This window comes from Anoplopoma fimbria, chromosome 18, assembly GCF_027596085.1.
Source record: "Anoplopoma fimbria isolate UVic2021 breed Golden Eagle Sablefish chromosome 18, Afim_UVic_2022, whole genome shotgun sequence".
Lineage (NCBI taxonomy): Eukaryota > Metazoa > Chordata > Actinopteri > Perciformes > Anoplopomatidae > Anoplopoma > Anoplopoma fimbria.
Window position 1 is genome coordinate 1,190,929 of NC_072466.1, and position 14,712 is coordinate 1,205,640.

The window sequence follows — 14,712 nt, forward strand, 5'->3', positions numbered from 1 at the left end:
GTTTTATTTATTCCAGATAATTTCACATAGAAACAGACCATGCCAAAACAGACCAAGAACCAAAATGCTGTTCATTGCACATCTATGGTCATTCAAAATTCTGTCCGGAGTAAAATATGTCTGTGACTACTGGTCAGTCTGTCATGGAATCTGGGAAGTTTATTTCATGGAGCCAAGAGAATAAATCTTAAAGATTCTGGAACATTTTGTTTATGTCCATAAAATGGTGAATGAATCCTCAAAACTGATCTTGGTCCCCAGAGGATCAAGCCTATTGATTTAAGTGAACCCTCAGCCTTTCATTTAAGGTCATTTTTGACTCTTTTTTTGGACACTATCCTTAATCCAACACTACCATACTACAAGCAAATTTATCAAAAAGATATCGCATAATCCAATACACACACTGGACTGAAATCCCCTCTACTGGTGAGGCTTTAACAATAGCTAAAACATAAAATCATTATATCAATATGTCCAATACTTTTCATATTCTGGTGCAATGAACAGTGCACCCTCTCACTTACAGGTTTAGGGTTATTGTTTTATAAATAAAGATAAAAACATAAGACCAAGAAACAGGATGTGTGAGAAGTCTGAAAGCATAAACCTGATCATATCTCTTTCTGCAGAAATGAACACAGTTCACCTCACCGTACACAATAACACATCATATTATACTGATATAAATGAGTAAGATTTAATACAAGAAAGAGGGAGGAAGGGTTTAAAAGATATAAAGAAGGTAAAAAAAAGAAAACTAATCTAGAGAGTGAGATTCAGAAAAAATAAAATGAGAAAGAAGGAAGAGAGAAAGAGAGAGAGAGCCAATAAAAAAACGTCAGGCTGCAGCGTCCAATCAGACTAATTGAAAGGCCGACGTCTCTTCCTGGTCCTGACACAGTGTGTGTGTGTGTGTGTGTGTGTGTGTGTGTGTGTGTGTGTGTGTGTGTGTGTGTGTGTGTGTGTGTGTGTGTGTGTGTGTGTGTGTGTGTGTGTGTGTGCGTGCCAAAAGCCCTGATGCAGCAAACACTCCCTCCAGACTCATCCACTTTGCAAATGTAATTAAATCATTTTCAGAGGGAACACTGCAGCTCCCATCGGGCTCCATTAGGCCCATATTAATACTGGAGCTGCAACACACACACACACACACACACACACACACACACACACACACAGACACACACACACACACACACACACACACACACACACACACAGGATGAGTGATGGGTGTCTGGGGAGAGTCAGATATTGAGAGATATTATATATTGAGAGAGTTGTTAGCGTAAATCACTGCTCACACTCATGTACACCATTATGTGTGTGTGTGTGTGTGTGTGTGTGTGTGTGTGTGTGTGTGTGTGTGTGTGTGTGTGTGTGTGTGTGTGTGTGTGTGTGTGTGTGTAAACTGCAGTACAGATTGGTTTAAGTTTGTTCCTAATGAGCAGATTGAGTTTTTGTTTCTGGACTTTTGGCACCAAAATAAATCCCTCTGAACTGTTGAATAAACAAACTTTTTCTCTCAGGAAGTTTAGAGACGCTGTCCTGAGGAGACGTCAAAAAATGCAGCAGCACTTTGACATGATTAAGCTTCATTTATGTCCATGCTTTTCCAATCTGGAATAAAAAACCTCAGCGGCTTCTCTGGAAATGTGGGAAAACTATCCGACAAATCCTGGTTCTTTTAAATCTACAATAACAATGAAATCATTCATTCAGTCGATGGCAGAGTGACAAAAAACATTGTTCTTATGAGGATAAAGTCGCCGTCAAGTGACCGTCATATGGAACTTCAATCATTAAGCAAACACCATCTGATGAAGAAGACTGAGATAAAAGTCAAACTGGGAGGTGGACTTTAACTATTAAACTCTTGTTTCTAATGTCAAGAAGAGACTTTTTTATCAAAATTTGTCAATATGAATCTGACCCTATCAATTATGTTGTTCTTTTTCCAGACTTTCTTCTTGACACGTAGACAGTTTTATCAAACCAAATAACACACTATGAACTATGAAAACCATGAAGCAAGATGTTCATCATCAACTTTTTTTCCAGGACTAAGAGGAGACGATGGTGGTTTGGGTTTGAACTGAAGTTACGTGACAAATAATTTAAAGTTGATTTCTAGTTTCAAACGGGGCACGAACAACGATCTCCTGGTTAAAGACTAGTTTTTAAAAGAGTCCTTTCAAGTAATTGTGGTTTCTTTTGGTTGTTATTTGCTTTAAAGCGTCACAGAGATGCTGGTGTGTTTGTGAATATTGTGTGTAAATGTGGTTTAGCATGCAGCTTGAAGACGGTGAAAAACACCACAGTGTAACCATGAAAAGGTGTGTTTCCTTATATCTCTATTCCATGTCATCCTACACATCTGTATGATGCATAACCACAGTGAACGAGCTCCCTCATTCGTGCAGGAGGAGAAAGTCCAACACATCCATCTCCCGTAGTGCGGAGCAATACGTCAGCTCCGTAATGAAGTGCAGCGGCAATAAAAAAACATCTCTGGTGGAATGAACGCGTTCCTGTCGCAGTGCTCCCATTCAGAGCATTAAGATCAGGGGTAATAATCCTGCAGCTAAGAGCCTCTATTGCCCTGATGGAGTCATAAAAAGAGCACCAACAGAGATTTACGTTTGGGATCTGGATATAATGAAAGAAAGCTGCTGCAGAAGTAGAATGAGAAGAAGTAGGAGAACCTTTTTGTTCTTATTATTAGCCTGAGGGTGCTGACAGTAAATTAATCAATCAGTGGAGATGATCACGAGCTGATCATGTGACAGTTCAGATGTTGTATGAGAAGCTGTTATCTCTGCAGAGACACCAGACTCCATTCAGAAAACAGTCATTTGACCTCTGAGAACAGAGCTGGTCGACTGCTGCCTCTGTTGGTTAGTTTGTTTGTGTTTTTGTGTGACTGTTGTGTTTTAAAGGGTTAGTTCAACATTTTAAATGTAAAATGTTTTCCAGCTCTTATTCATCCGTTGGAATTCTTTAAATGACGTTTTAAGTGCAAAATGCATGCTTTCTTCTTATCGCTTTTATTTATTTTATTAGTTAAAGTAAGGTTTTCTGTGTATATTTATTTTTAAATGTGCAGCACTTTCAGCTTCATAGTCTGTAAGAAATGTGCTATACAAATAAGGATTATTATTATTAATATTATTATTTCAAAAGATTAAACCATTTATATCAGGTGTGTTTGTATTTGTGACAGAAGAGCCTCCACTCTGTAGCTCTGTACAAACCAACAAATCTAGTGACACATCTGCTGATCACATAACGTCAAATTCAGGAGTTGTTTTTTCCTAGTTAAACTTTAATTTCATTTAAATAATTTCAACTGATCTGCTTTATGGTTTTGAACAAGGACATTCAACTTTTTTATAAAGAAACATGAAAATGTCAAATTTAGTAGACTAAAGCTGTTATTTCAATGAGCCTAATACATATTTAATAAGCTTTAATACTTTCTGGTGCTGCGTAAATGTAATTATCATATATATGATCAATATCAAAGGACTAGGACTGCGATCAGGGCCAGAAAAACTTGATCAGGACGTTACAATCGTCAAAATCTATCACATTTTGAAATGTTTTCAGTCGTTGCACTAACTGTAGAAGGAGACAGTGGGACCTGTTTGGGTTTAGATGACGTCCATGTGTTGGAGACCAGATGACGACCTGAAGTCCCAGTTAGACAAACACACGTTTGTATAAATGAGGCTTACGCTGCCTTTTGTCCTCAGTTTCCAAAGGTCGGTAATTATTTAGCTTCTACTGTATTCCAGTGTGTGGAACGGTCCATTCACCTGTCAGCTCACTATTACTACGAGAATCATTAACTCACAAAGACAAATGTAAAGAGAGCGATCCGATCCTCCGGTGAAACAACAAACACACAGCAGCAGAGAACATGTTATCTAAAGCAAACAGGAGCCGTCCAACCTGATGTCCACAGAGGAGAACACGACCTCCGAGTCTCAGATTCACACTTCATACATATTCTGACTGTGTTTTTAATGAATGGTGTGTTCACAGAAGAATAAACGACCACATGATGAACGCTTTGACTATGACAAGTGTATAAAAGCACTAGATATAAGAGTGAAAAGATGGTTAAGTACTTATTTAGATATAGCTACGACCGATTTATGAGAAGAGCCTGACTGCTGAGAAGCAGATGTAATGTTTCCCATTGTTAGCATCTTTATTTGTGCGTGTTAGCATGCTAAGAATTGCTAATTAGCGCTAAACACAAAGTCAAATCCAAGTATTGGAGAAACTGAAAAATGTTCATGTTGTTGTTGGCACCAATGTTATTGGGTTTCATCCTCTGAGGACCAGGAATATGTGTACAGAACTGCATGGAAGTCCATCAATAGTTAAAATAAAATACTGAAAAGGTTTTTATTATTGTAATGAATTTAAGTGGTTTGTGCAGCAATAACAGAGGCGTGTGATCTTTTATTGTGTTTTGTGGCTTTAAATGTTTTTGATTTATTGTCTTTTCTTGTATGAAAGTTACCAGTTTATTAAATGTGAGTTCTACATCATCAGAAAGGGTTGTGGATAATTGATAAACCAAACTGTAAATTACAGATTTGGATCAGAAGAACTGATGGCATCTGAAAACAGGTTTTCCCCCCAAATTATCCAATTAAAACTGAGACCGTCATAACTACGACAAAGTACACAAAGAGGGTGAGAGGAAGCGAGGTATGAAAACGATGAATGGATCTCCGTGAGTCACTCTGTAGCACGTGTGTCTACAGAGGAGTGTGTCTCAGACGTATTTACATATGAGCGTGTTTAATGTGCATTCACGTCTTTACCTTTGTGTGTCCAGGTGGATGTGAACACACAGGAAGGCGTGTGTGTGTGTGTGTGTGTGTGTGTGTGTGTGTGTGTGTGTGTGTGTGTGTGTGTGTGTGTGTGTGTGTGTGTGTGTGTGTGTGTGTGTGTGTGTGTTTACACAGCGGGAGGTGTAGCGAGCTGAACAGGTGGATGTGACGGAGCTCAGAGATTTAATACACAACTTTAAATGTAAAAATCTGGATGATCGACGGCTTCAAATATGTTTTAACAGGAAAGTTTAGCATAAAGTCGAATATCTAAACATCTAAACAAAAACAATGTTGTTTGACACTAAGACTGAGTATCAAACGCTTTTCTTTTTCTTACTCTAGGAACAGAAATAACCTGTTTTTACTTAGATGACAGCACAAACATGATCAAAATATTTAAATGTAAAATATCTGGAATTTGCACTGTAAAAAAAGCCCCATAGCTCTTTTTCCATAAAGTATAAAATACATTTTGGGAGATTATTGTCTTTTTTTGCAAAGAGTTAATAAGAAGATTGATTACCACTCTCATGTCTACAGTAAATATGAAGCTACAGCCAGGAGACGTTTGCTTAGCTTAGCATTACTTAGCTTAGATGGTGTAAAGAATGGAAACAGCTACAATGGCTCTGTCCAAAAGTAACTAAATCCAACGAAAAGCTCTTTGGAAACTCACTAATTAGAATATTAAAATCTTGTTTAATCTGTACAAAAAACAAAGTGTAAAAAATACAATTCGCTGTTTTACTTTGGGTGCCAGACCCGGATTTCTTGACCTGGAAACTGGTCCTGCCAGAGAAGAAGTGCGGCACATAACCCCAATTAAAAAGGTAAAAAGACATTTTAACACTTTGTTTTGTATGGATTGAAAAAAACAAGAAACAAACATCAAGGGAGCTGGTAGGTGGATTTGGTTTCCCTTGGATGGAGCCAGGCTAGCTGTTTCCCTCTGTTTCCAGTGTTTGTGCTAAGCTAAGTTAGCCAGCGTCTGGCTCTGGGTTCATATCTGCAGATATGAGAGTGGTTTCTGTTTCATTTATAGTTTATTGATGTATGATTTTAAATCTTAACCATGGGTTACTAAAGAAAACATTATTAAAAAATGTACAATGTATGCTCAAAATATTATTATGCACAATATAGACTAGATTTCTAAAATAAGATTTTCCAGAATCACATTTAAACAAAAGTTAAAAGTGTTCAGAGAGGCTGCTGATCAACCGATACAGAAGAGACGCATGGCTAACGATGTCTCCTGTTAACGAGGTGATTAGAGCCTCCTGCACTCGATACATAGAGGGTTTACACACACACACACACACACACACACACACACACACACACACACACACACACACACACACACACACACACAGACTCTTTGTAGCTCCGCCTCCGTCCCATTCACAATGTTCTAATCCGATAACATCAGGTAGTAAGTAAACCCTCTGACACCGTGTTATCACAGCAGTAATGGACGGATTAGGGATTATCTCAGAGGACGGAGAGGAGCCCAGTTAATAAAGGAGAAGACAGAGTGGATGATTCAATTAAAGATACAGCGTCTTTAAAGTGGAATGCGTGAAAAATGATTGAAAAACCACCAAAGTCAGCTTCAAGGCAGCAATGTAACTGAATTATTATATCAGTCTTTTAGAGTCCTAGTTTCCTGTTTACATATCCAACACAACATGATCGTCCCTTTGTGTTTTATTTGTGTCAACTGATGATTTGAGTCCAATATTCTCTCTTTTTGCACCGTTTTTGGTCTCATCCACCTCCTGAGTGAAATATCTGTCTAAAGACAAACCATGTTGTTTTTTGCTAAACATAACCAAGAAGTTTTGTTGTGTTTTTTTTGTTTAGTTTGTGTTTTAAAAAGTTTAATGCGACCATAATCCGGACTGACGTTATGAAGCTTTGAGTTCTGCAATTTTGGTGGATTACGGCCGTCGCCATGTTGGTTTTTTTTGCAAACAGTGAACAGGAAGTGACCATATATGGAGTGAGGAGGAGTGACGTAGAGACGCCGTATACGTCTCTGGTGTCGACCTGTCAATCAGTGTGTAGCTCCGCCCTAAAGCATCCCCTGCTTTATGGTCTGTTTGACTGTAAATGGAGCATCATTTACTAAATGAACATCATGCTGTATTGAAGAAGACTTGAAACTAGAGATTGAGACCATAAACTCATGTTTACAATGTTTACTGAGGGAATAAATCAAGAGAGAAGTAGAGTCATTTTCTCATAGACTTCTATACAACCAGAGGAGTCGCCCCCTGCTGGACAGCAGAGAGAATGCAGCTTTAACACATGAAGCAGTGACTTCACTTGTCAAGCTTTTGTGTTTGTATATAAACTATTCCAAAGATGAATTGTCATGAATTATTGTCTGAGCATTACTTTTATGCACAGCAATCTATTTTTTATTATCATTTTGTTTTCAGCCTCCGGGCTTCTTCTTCTTGGAAAAATAAAAACAAATGCTGTTAGGTACTTTTTTTATTTGTTTCTGAGTTTTATTACTGCAGACGCTGTTTTTTTATCTGACAAAGACGAGCTCACTGTGTGTGTGTGTGTGTGTGTGTGTGTGTGTGTGTGTGTGTGTGTGTGTGTGTGTGTGTGTGTGTGTGTGTGTGTGTGTGTGTAATGAAATCACTACTCAGCATAGAGTATTTGAGCCAATGAAAGCGTGGATCAATAAAACACAAAGTTTGGAACAGAGCCAGATATCAGCACGTTTATCTTTCAACCTTCTTTCACTTTAGCACTTTACTGCCTCTCTCTGTCTCTCTCTATGTCTCTCTGTCTCTCTCTCTCTATGTCTCTCTCTCTCACTCACTCTCTCTGTCTCTCTCTCTCTGTCTCTCTCTCTGTCCCTCTCTCACTCTCTCTGTCTCTCTCTCTCTCTGTGTCTCTCTCTCTCTCTCTCTCTCTCTCTCTCTGTCTCTCTCTCACTCTCTCTCTCTCTCTCTCTCTCTCTCTGTCTCTCTCACTCTTTCATCTTCATCACAACTAAAGTATTTTTGTGTTAAACTGCATTTTGTCTTCCTGTTAAATTAGAGGCCCGAATTATTGAGTAATTATAAATAAAAAAGGTTAGAAAGAAAGTGTGAAGAAGTAAAAAAGATCTTGTGCAGCAGAAATATCTCGTTAATGATTTTGTGTCGTCTCAGTTTTATTTTTATCTATAAACACTTTTGAAATGGAACTTCTAGTACATGTTTTATAGTTAATACCTCACAGAGGTGCTTTAAACTCTCTTTAAAATGTCTTCTCCGTTACATTAAACAAACATAATCATACGTTATCAATTATATTTCATAAAAGACATGTGTTTACTATACTGAAACTTATTACTGATATCAAAATATAAAAATCACCTACATCATCAGCTATAACCAAACCAACCCCAAACCTTGTGTTAATATTTTGAGTAGAAGCATAAAAAGAAAACGTTAAAATGCAAATAACCAATTAAGAAAATACTTCCAGAAGCCAGCTCCAGCTTCATAAAAGGCCTGTTTGATTTCATTATTGATTGATCCGTCAAGATCGGCCTTAAAATAGAGAAAAATGCTCATTACATTTTCCCAGAGCCCGAGGTGACGTCTTTAAACTGCTTATTTTGCCCGAAGAGCCAAAGATATTTCATTTACAAAGATGAAAAAAATCAAAAAAATCTCATTCATCACTCATCCATTCATCAATCTTCAATCTTTCAATGTATTGATAAATTATCAAACCTAAAAAACCTGTTTTATAGAACAGAGTCCAACGCTGCAGAAACTCATGAGGAAAAGATTATAAAGCAGCATATTCATTAAGACACACAGAAGCAGTCTTGCTTGATATTGCTGATGTTATTAACTCATCCCATTTCACACACCAGTTCACTTTATCACACATTACCAGTTTCCTTCCTCATTACAGCTGCTGGGCGGACACCATTCAGCCACAGCGGCTGGTAGTTGAAAGAAAAGGAGCGTAAGCAGAAATACGACTCCACATCCAGCTCCACTGCAGTCGTTTAACCTCCAGAATAAAGCTGATTTCAGATGGTTAAATGTGTCTAATCTATCCAGGATGCAACCTCAGCATCTGAGAAGTGAAGCCTTAAAGCTGCATTCTCTCTCCTGTCCACCAGGGGGCGACTCCTCTGGTTGTATAGAAGTCTATGAGAAAATGACTCTACTTCTCTCTTGATTTATTCCCTCAGTAAACATTGTAAACATGAGTTTATGGTCTCAATCTCTAGTTTCAAGTCTTCTTCAATACAGCATGATGTTCATTTAGTAAATGATGCTCCATTTAGAGTCAAACAGACCATAAAGCAGGGGATGCTTTAGGGCGGGGCTACACACTGGTCGACAGGTCGACACTAACTTTAACCCTTTCACGTGTGTTTTCACTTCATGAAGGTTAATTGGAACATTTTGGTCCTAAAAATGTCTTATCAGCGTTCAGTTGTACTTAGCTCCACCCTCTACTGTCACTTCTGGTTTCCAAAAAAACAAGATGGTTACGCCGAAAACCAAATCGGCAACGGCTAAAAAAACCAAGATAGTGACAGCTTAAACCAAGACGGTTTTACAGTAAAACAAAACTTCATTTATAGAGCTGTAAGTTCACAGAATGCTTCACGATCAGAACAAAAACGTATAAAGAGCAACGGTAGACGACCACAGAAGAAGAAAGTAATAAAAGTGTTTCTTACCTGACAGTGAAGTCGTACGAGCAGGACGCCAACATCGACTTACTGAACGGAGAAAACTGCAGGAAGAGGAATAAAAAATACCGTCGTTAATAATCTTTATCTGTTTGTTAGATTGATTTAAATGCAGAAATTCCCAATACATATATATATATATATATATATATATATATATATATATATATATATGTATTGACCAATGAAAACAGGTCGGAGGTGAACAAGTTCGAAAGTAGAGTTTTTTCGAACACGCAACACGGCGCTCTTTCTCTCTCTTTCTCTCTCTCTGTCTCTCTCTCTGTATCTTATAAATTATGCTTCACATTGTACTTGTTTTTCATGAGATTACAAGTATATGATTTAGGTTTTTACTAAACATAAACACACCATACTTTATTTAACAAAAGGAACAATTTGCATAGAGCATTGTGAATAATATGTTATATTATGAATCCCGGACGTCCCAGTTAAATATCCTTCTAGTGAAACTCAGTTCTCTCTCATATTCATAACTTGTGAACTTCTCTCTCTGTCAAGAATTATTTAACAAGCTGTTCTTTCAAAACACAAATTAAAAAGCACCTGCGGAGTTGTTTACAGTTTGTGTTTGCATCCTGCTGAGTAACACAGCTTTGTTTGCGTTGTTCTGGTTTTGGGCTTCAGCTGGAGGCCTTCGTTCAATTAGTAAAAAAGCGTGTGAATGTTTTTTAAAAAAACGTGAAATTGTTTTGCATCAAAGTGGAAAACAGCTTCGGGTAGGATGTGCTGAGTTTTCTGCTCAGCAGTTCCAGGATTGTGCCGACACAAAGAGAGAGAGAGAGAGAGAGAGTCCACAGAGAGTCGTTCCACCGACTGTCGGCTAAGCACTCTTAAATTCATTCCTTCATTTGTTCCACCGCTCTGCTTCCGACACGTTCACCTTTTCTTATCAGGCAGATTCAGAGAAATGTCGTCTCTCTTGTTCTCTTTCTTTCTGTCTTCCTGTTCAATGTTCAGCTGCTTTACTTGGTTTCATTAGCAAAAAGTCATTTGGTAGCAAAGACAAAACAAGATAACAAGCGTCTGAGCAGCTGTGATGATGAACAAAATCATCTGGGAGTCTTTCTCTCTAAACAGAATACCTTCTGTCTGACAGATAAAGTTGAAACTCTGATGTTATTTTCAGTTTTTTTCCTCTGACATAGAGATGGGTCCAGATGCAGAGCTCCGTGCTCAGGCCCACCTCCTCCGTCAGATTCATTAACTGTTAGGAAGGAACAGATCAAAGATATACATATATACCAATATATAATATTTAAAATAATTTTAATATTAACTGTTAGGAAGGATGGACAGAACTACCAAAGTAATATTTAAAACCATCTTTAAATGAACTTGACAGTAAAGTCTTTCGGTTTATTTTTATCTTTTTACTCTTCTTCTGCTGAAGAACTCCTTCACTTCCTGTCTGCTTCATCCAGTAAATCAATACAACAAGAAAGATTTGCAAACACTGACAAAACACACACACACACACACACACACACACACACACACACACACACACACACACACACACACACACACACACACACACACACACACTCACACTCACACACACACACAGAGTTTAAGAGTGGATCGATTAGTGACACCTGTCCTGAAAAACACAGCTCGAGCAAGACAGCTGCTTGATCGGGTGAACTCAGGTGAGTGTGTGTGTGTGTGTGTGTGTGTGTGTGTGTGTGTGTGTGTGTGTGTGTGTGTGTGTGTATATATATATGTGTGTGTATTCATGATAGTATGTTTGTGAAGTGACAAGTGTCTAATCTGAGTAAGTGGGAAGCGTTTGGGAACTCCTCTGCATTTTCTCACAGTGTGGTGTTTTGATTATTAGGTCCATTTAAGTGGGTGTTTTGATGCTGTCAGGCTGTGAACTGCATCTCTGCAACACACACACACACTTTGCTCTCGATTCTGAGACGTTTGACGGAACATGTGACCATGTGTGTTTCTGTGTGTGTGTGTGTGTGTGTGTGTGTGTGTGTGTGTGTGTGTGTGTGTGTGTGTGTGTGTGTGTGTGTTTGCGTACCTTGACTCTGCGGATGGCGTAGGTGTGGCCTAACAGCTGATTGACGGGCTGTCGGACGTTCCTCAGGTCCCACACACACACACTGCAGTCCACTGAGCCGGTGGCCACGATGTTCTGCAGACAGACACAGTGCTTTATGGTCTGTTTGACTCTAAATGGAGCATCATTTACTAAATGAACATCATGCTGTATTGAAGAAGACTTGAAACTAGAGATTGAGACCATAAACTCATGTTTACAATGTTTACTGAGGGAATAAATCAAGAGAGAAGTAGAGTCATTTTCTCATAGACTTCTATACAACCAGAGGAGTCGCCCCCTGGTGGACACTAGAGAGAATGCAGCTTTAACACATGAAACTAGAATAAACCTGTTTCATATAAATATATTTTACTCTGAAAACAAGTTGGTTACATGCACCATAGATAGATAAACTTTTTGTCCAGGTGGAGGTGCAGAATAAGGTGGGCGGTTACCTGGTCATATTTGCACCAATCACAGCTCAGGATCTCAGCCTTGTGTGCAGGGACGGCCAATCGACACGCGGCGCTCTTCACATCCCAAACTCTGAGCGTCCCGTCGCCTGAAAGCAGTCAGAGAGAGAAACAGCAGATATTTAGACAGAAGTTCAACCACAGCTCATACTGGTGATACTGGTGAGCTCAGAGCAGACGGACTGCCTGGCTCATTGGCACTGTGGCGGCAGGTAATGAGGTTTTGTTCAACAAACACGGTGAGTGACTTTAAACGCTGCATAATTAAACCCTATGTTCATGTCATACTTGTCCATGTTTTTATATATGAATAATATAAGAATATATGAAAAATATTCTTTAGTTGATCTAACATTTTGCAGATTAACCCACAAAACTGATGCTGGTTCAAAACTGGTATTTTTTACGCTGTGCAGGTGAAGAGTTGGAAACAACACACAGCTTTTTGCAGCCAAAAATATATTTAAAAAAATAATAATCTTAATCTGTATTAGTTAAAATTTGATCATTCTTGTTATCATTGGCAACGTAAGTGTTAATTGTGTAAACAAAGAGTGGAAAGAGAAAGAGAGGGAGCAAGTCAGAGAACATGAACGTATATACAGTATATATATATATGTGTGTGTGTGTGTGTGTGTGTGTGTGTGTGTGTGTGTGTGTGTGTGTGTGTGTGTGTGTGTGTGTGTGTCTGGCCAGAGGTGGAGGGTCTGCCAACACACTGCGACAATCATAAAGCAGAACCTTTACACTGTGTCCTCCTCCTCCTCCTCCTCCTCCTCCTCCTCCTCCTCCTCCTCCTCCTCCTCCATTGTAAGCATTAACTCAGAACCAGTACAACGTATCCTCATACAACGGTTTGTATGAAATCTTAGGGAAAAAGTAAATACTCTTTTTTTGTGCGTTTTTCTACAAAAGTCCAGTGTCAATTTCTGCTCGTTACACGAATAGAGTATTTTCAAAATAAAAATCTGTCTTCACAGGAAAGAACTTAGTTAGATTTCGGCAACAGAACTAATCAGTTAGGTTTAGCTAAAGATCGTGGTTAATAACTACAGAAGTAACGTGACAAATAAATCAACATTGACAGTGTGGATTTTTGCGTTCTTTATACTTCCTGGTTCATGATTACGTGGATAACATACAAAGTAATCTCTTCTACAAATTACGGCACATTATGTTTCGTAGGTATGAATGTTGGACGAGAACATCCTGCATGTCGTCGCTCTCCTTCAGGGAACAGAAGTTCTGTTTTTAGTAGAAATGAAAGGGCTTTATTCAAACTTTATTAGTGATGCTTGTGCCGTCCAAACAAAGAGGAAAGTTTAGGGCCCGCTCAGAGTCACCGTCTGCAAACCGCCAACAAAATAATTGATCTGAACAGGATTATGTGACTGGAGCTCTGAAACTACTGGAACATATTTAGGAATCTGAGCTCGGAGAGAAGAAGGAGAGTTTGAATTAAACGTCTCCGAACAAATCCAGACTGTTGTTGCAGGAAACGGATTAAACTTCCTCCTGATGTTTACTGACCACCAGATTAATCCTGCTTCCTCTCCTCCCCCCTCATCCTCTTTAATCCCAACGATGGATGGGAAAGAACACACCTCCTCCCAGCACATCCTATCGATTCCTCCAGAACCGCTTTAACGCTTCGTTTCCTTTGCTTCCGTTAGTCATCCTCTCCCTCGCTCACACTCCACCTCTCTCGCTGTGTGAGGAAGATCCACGGGCTTCAGGTCAAGTGGAAAACATGCCCACTAGACAGTGTGTGTGTGTGTGTGTGTGTGTGTGTGTGTGTGTGTGTGTGTGTAACTTGCTGATACAGCATACCAGGTGTTACAGAGTGAGACCATTTTACAGAAGTCAGCCTCACAACACACACACACACACACACACACACACACACACACACACACACACACACACACACACACACACACACACACACACACACACACACACACACACACACACACACACACACACACACACACACACACCACACACCTGATGCCAGTGAATTATCCTGAGAGATGTGAAGCGTAAAACCCTACAGAGTTTCTTTTTGGACAAAAACAACTGAAATGATATTCATATATTATATATACGGCACATTATGAATTTAAACTATCTGGAATGTTTCTCTAGGGTTACCTTGTTTCCTACACTAAACAGAATGTGATTGATCCTGTGAGAAGCTCGGTGTCACGGCAAGTCACGAAATACAATCTACTGGTTTTGTGTTCATGGACATGAATTTTCAGTTTTTTTCGTGTTCTCTCTTGATTTATTCCCTCAGTAAACATTGTAAACATGAGTTTATGGTCTCAATCTCTAGTTTCAAGTCTTCTTCAATACAGCATGATGTTCATTTAGTAAATGATGCTCCATTTAGAGTCAAACAGACCATAAAGCAGGGGATGCTTTAGGGCGGGGCTACACACTGATTGACAGGTCGACACCAGAGACGTATACGGCGTCTCTACGTCACTCCTCCTCACTCCATATATGGTCACTTCCTGTTTACTGAATGCAAAAACAACATGATGGCGACACAATGACTATTTTTAATGACAT

The 14,712-nt window shown here is 39.0% G+C and overlaps 1 protein-coding gene across 1 annotated transcript in view; it reads right to left on the reverse strand.

The window, feature by feature from the left end:
* pex7 (peroxisomal biogenesis factor 7) overlaps positions 1-14,712 on the reverse strand; it is a 37,521-nt gene that overhangs the window by 11,291 nt on the left and 11,518 nt on the right. The window contains 3 exon segments of the mRNA XM_054618566.1: positions 9,574-9,629; positions 11,642-11,755; positions 12,118-12,224. Of these exon segments, the coding sequence (XP_054474541.1) occupies positions 9,574-9,629; positions 11,642-11,755; positions 12,118-12,224 (277 nt within the window).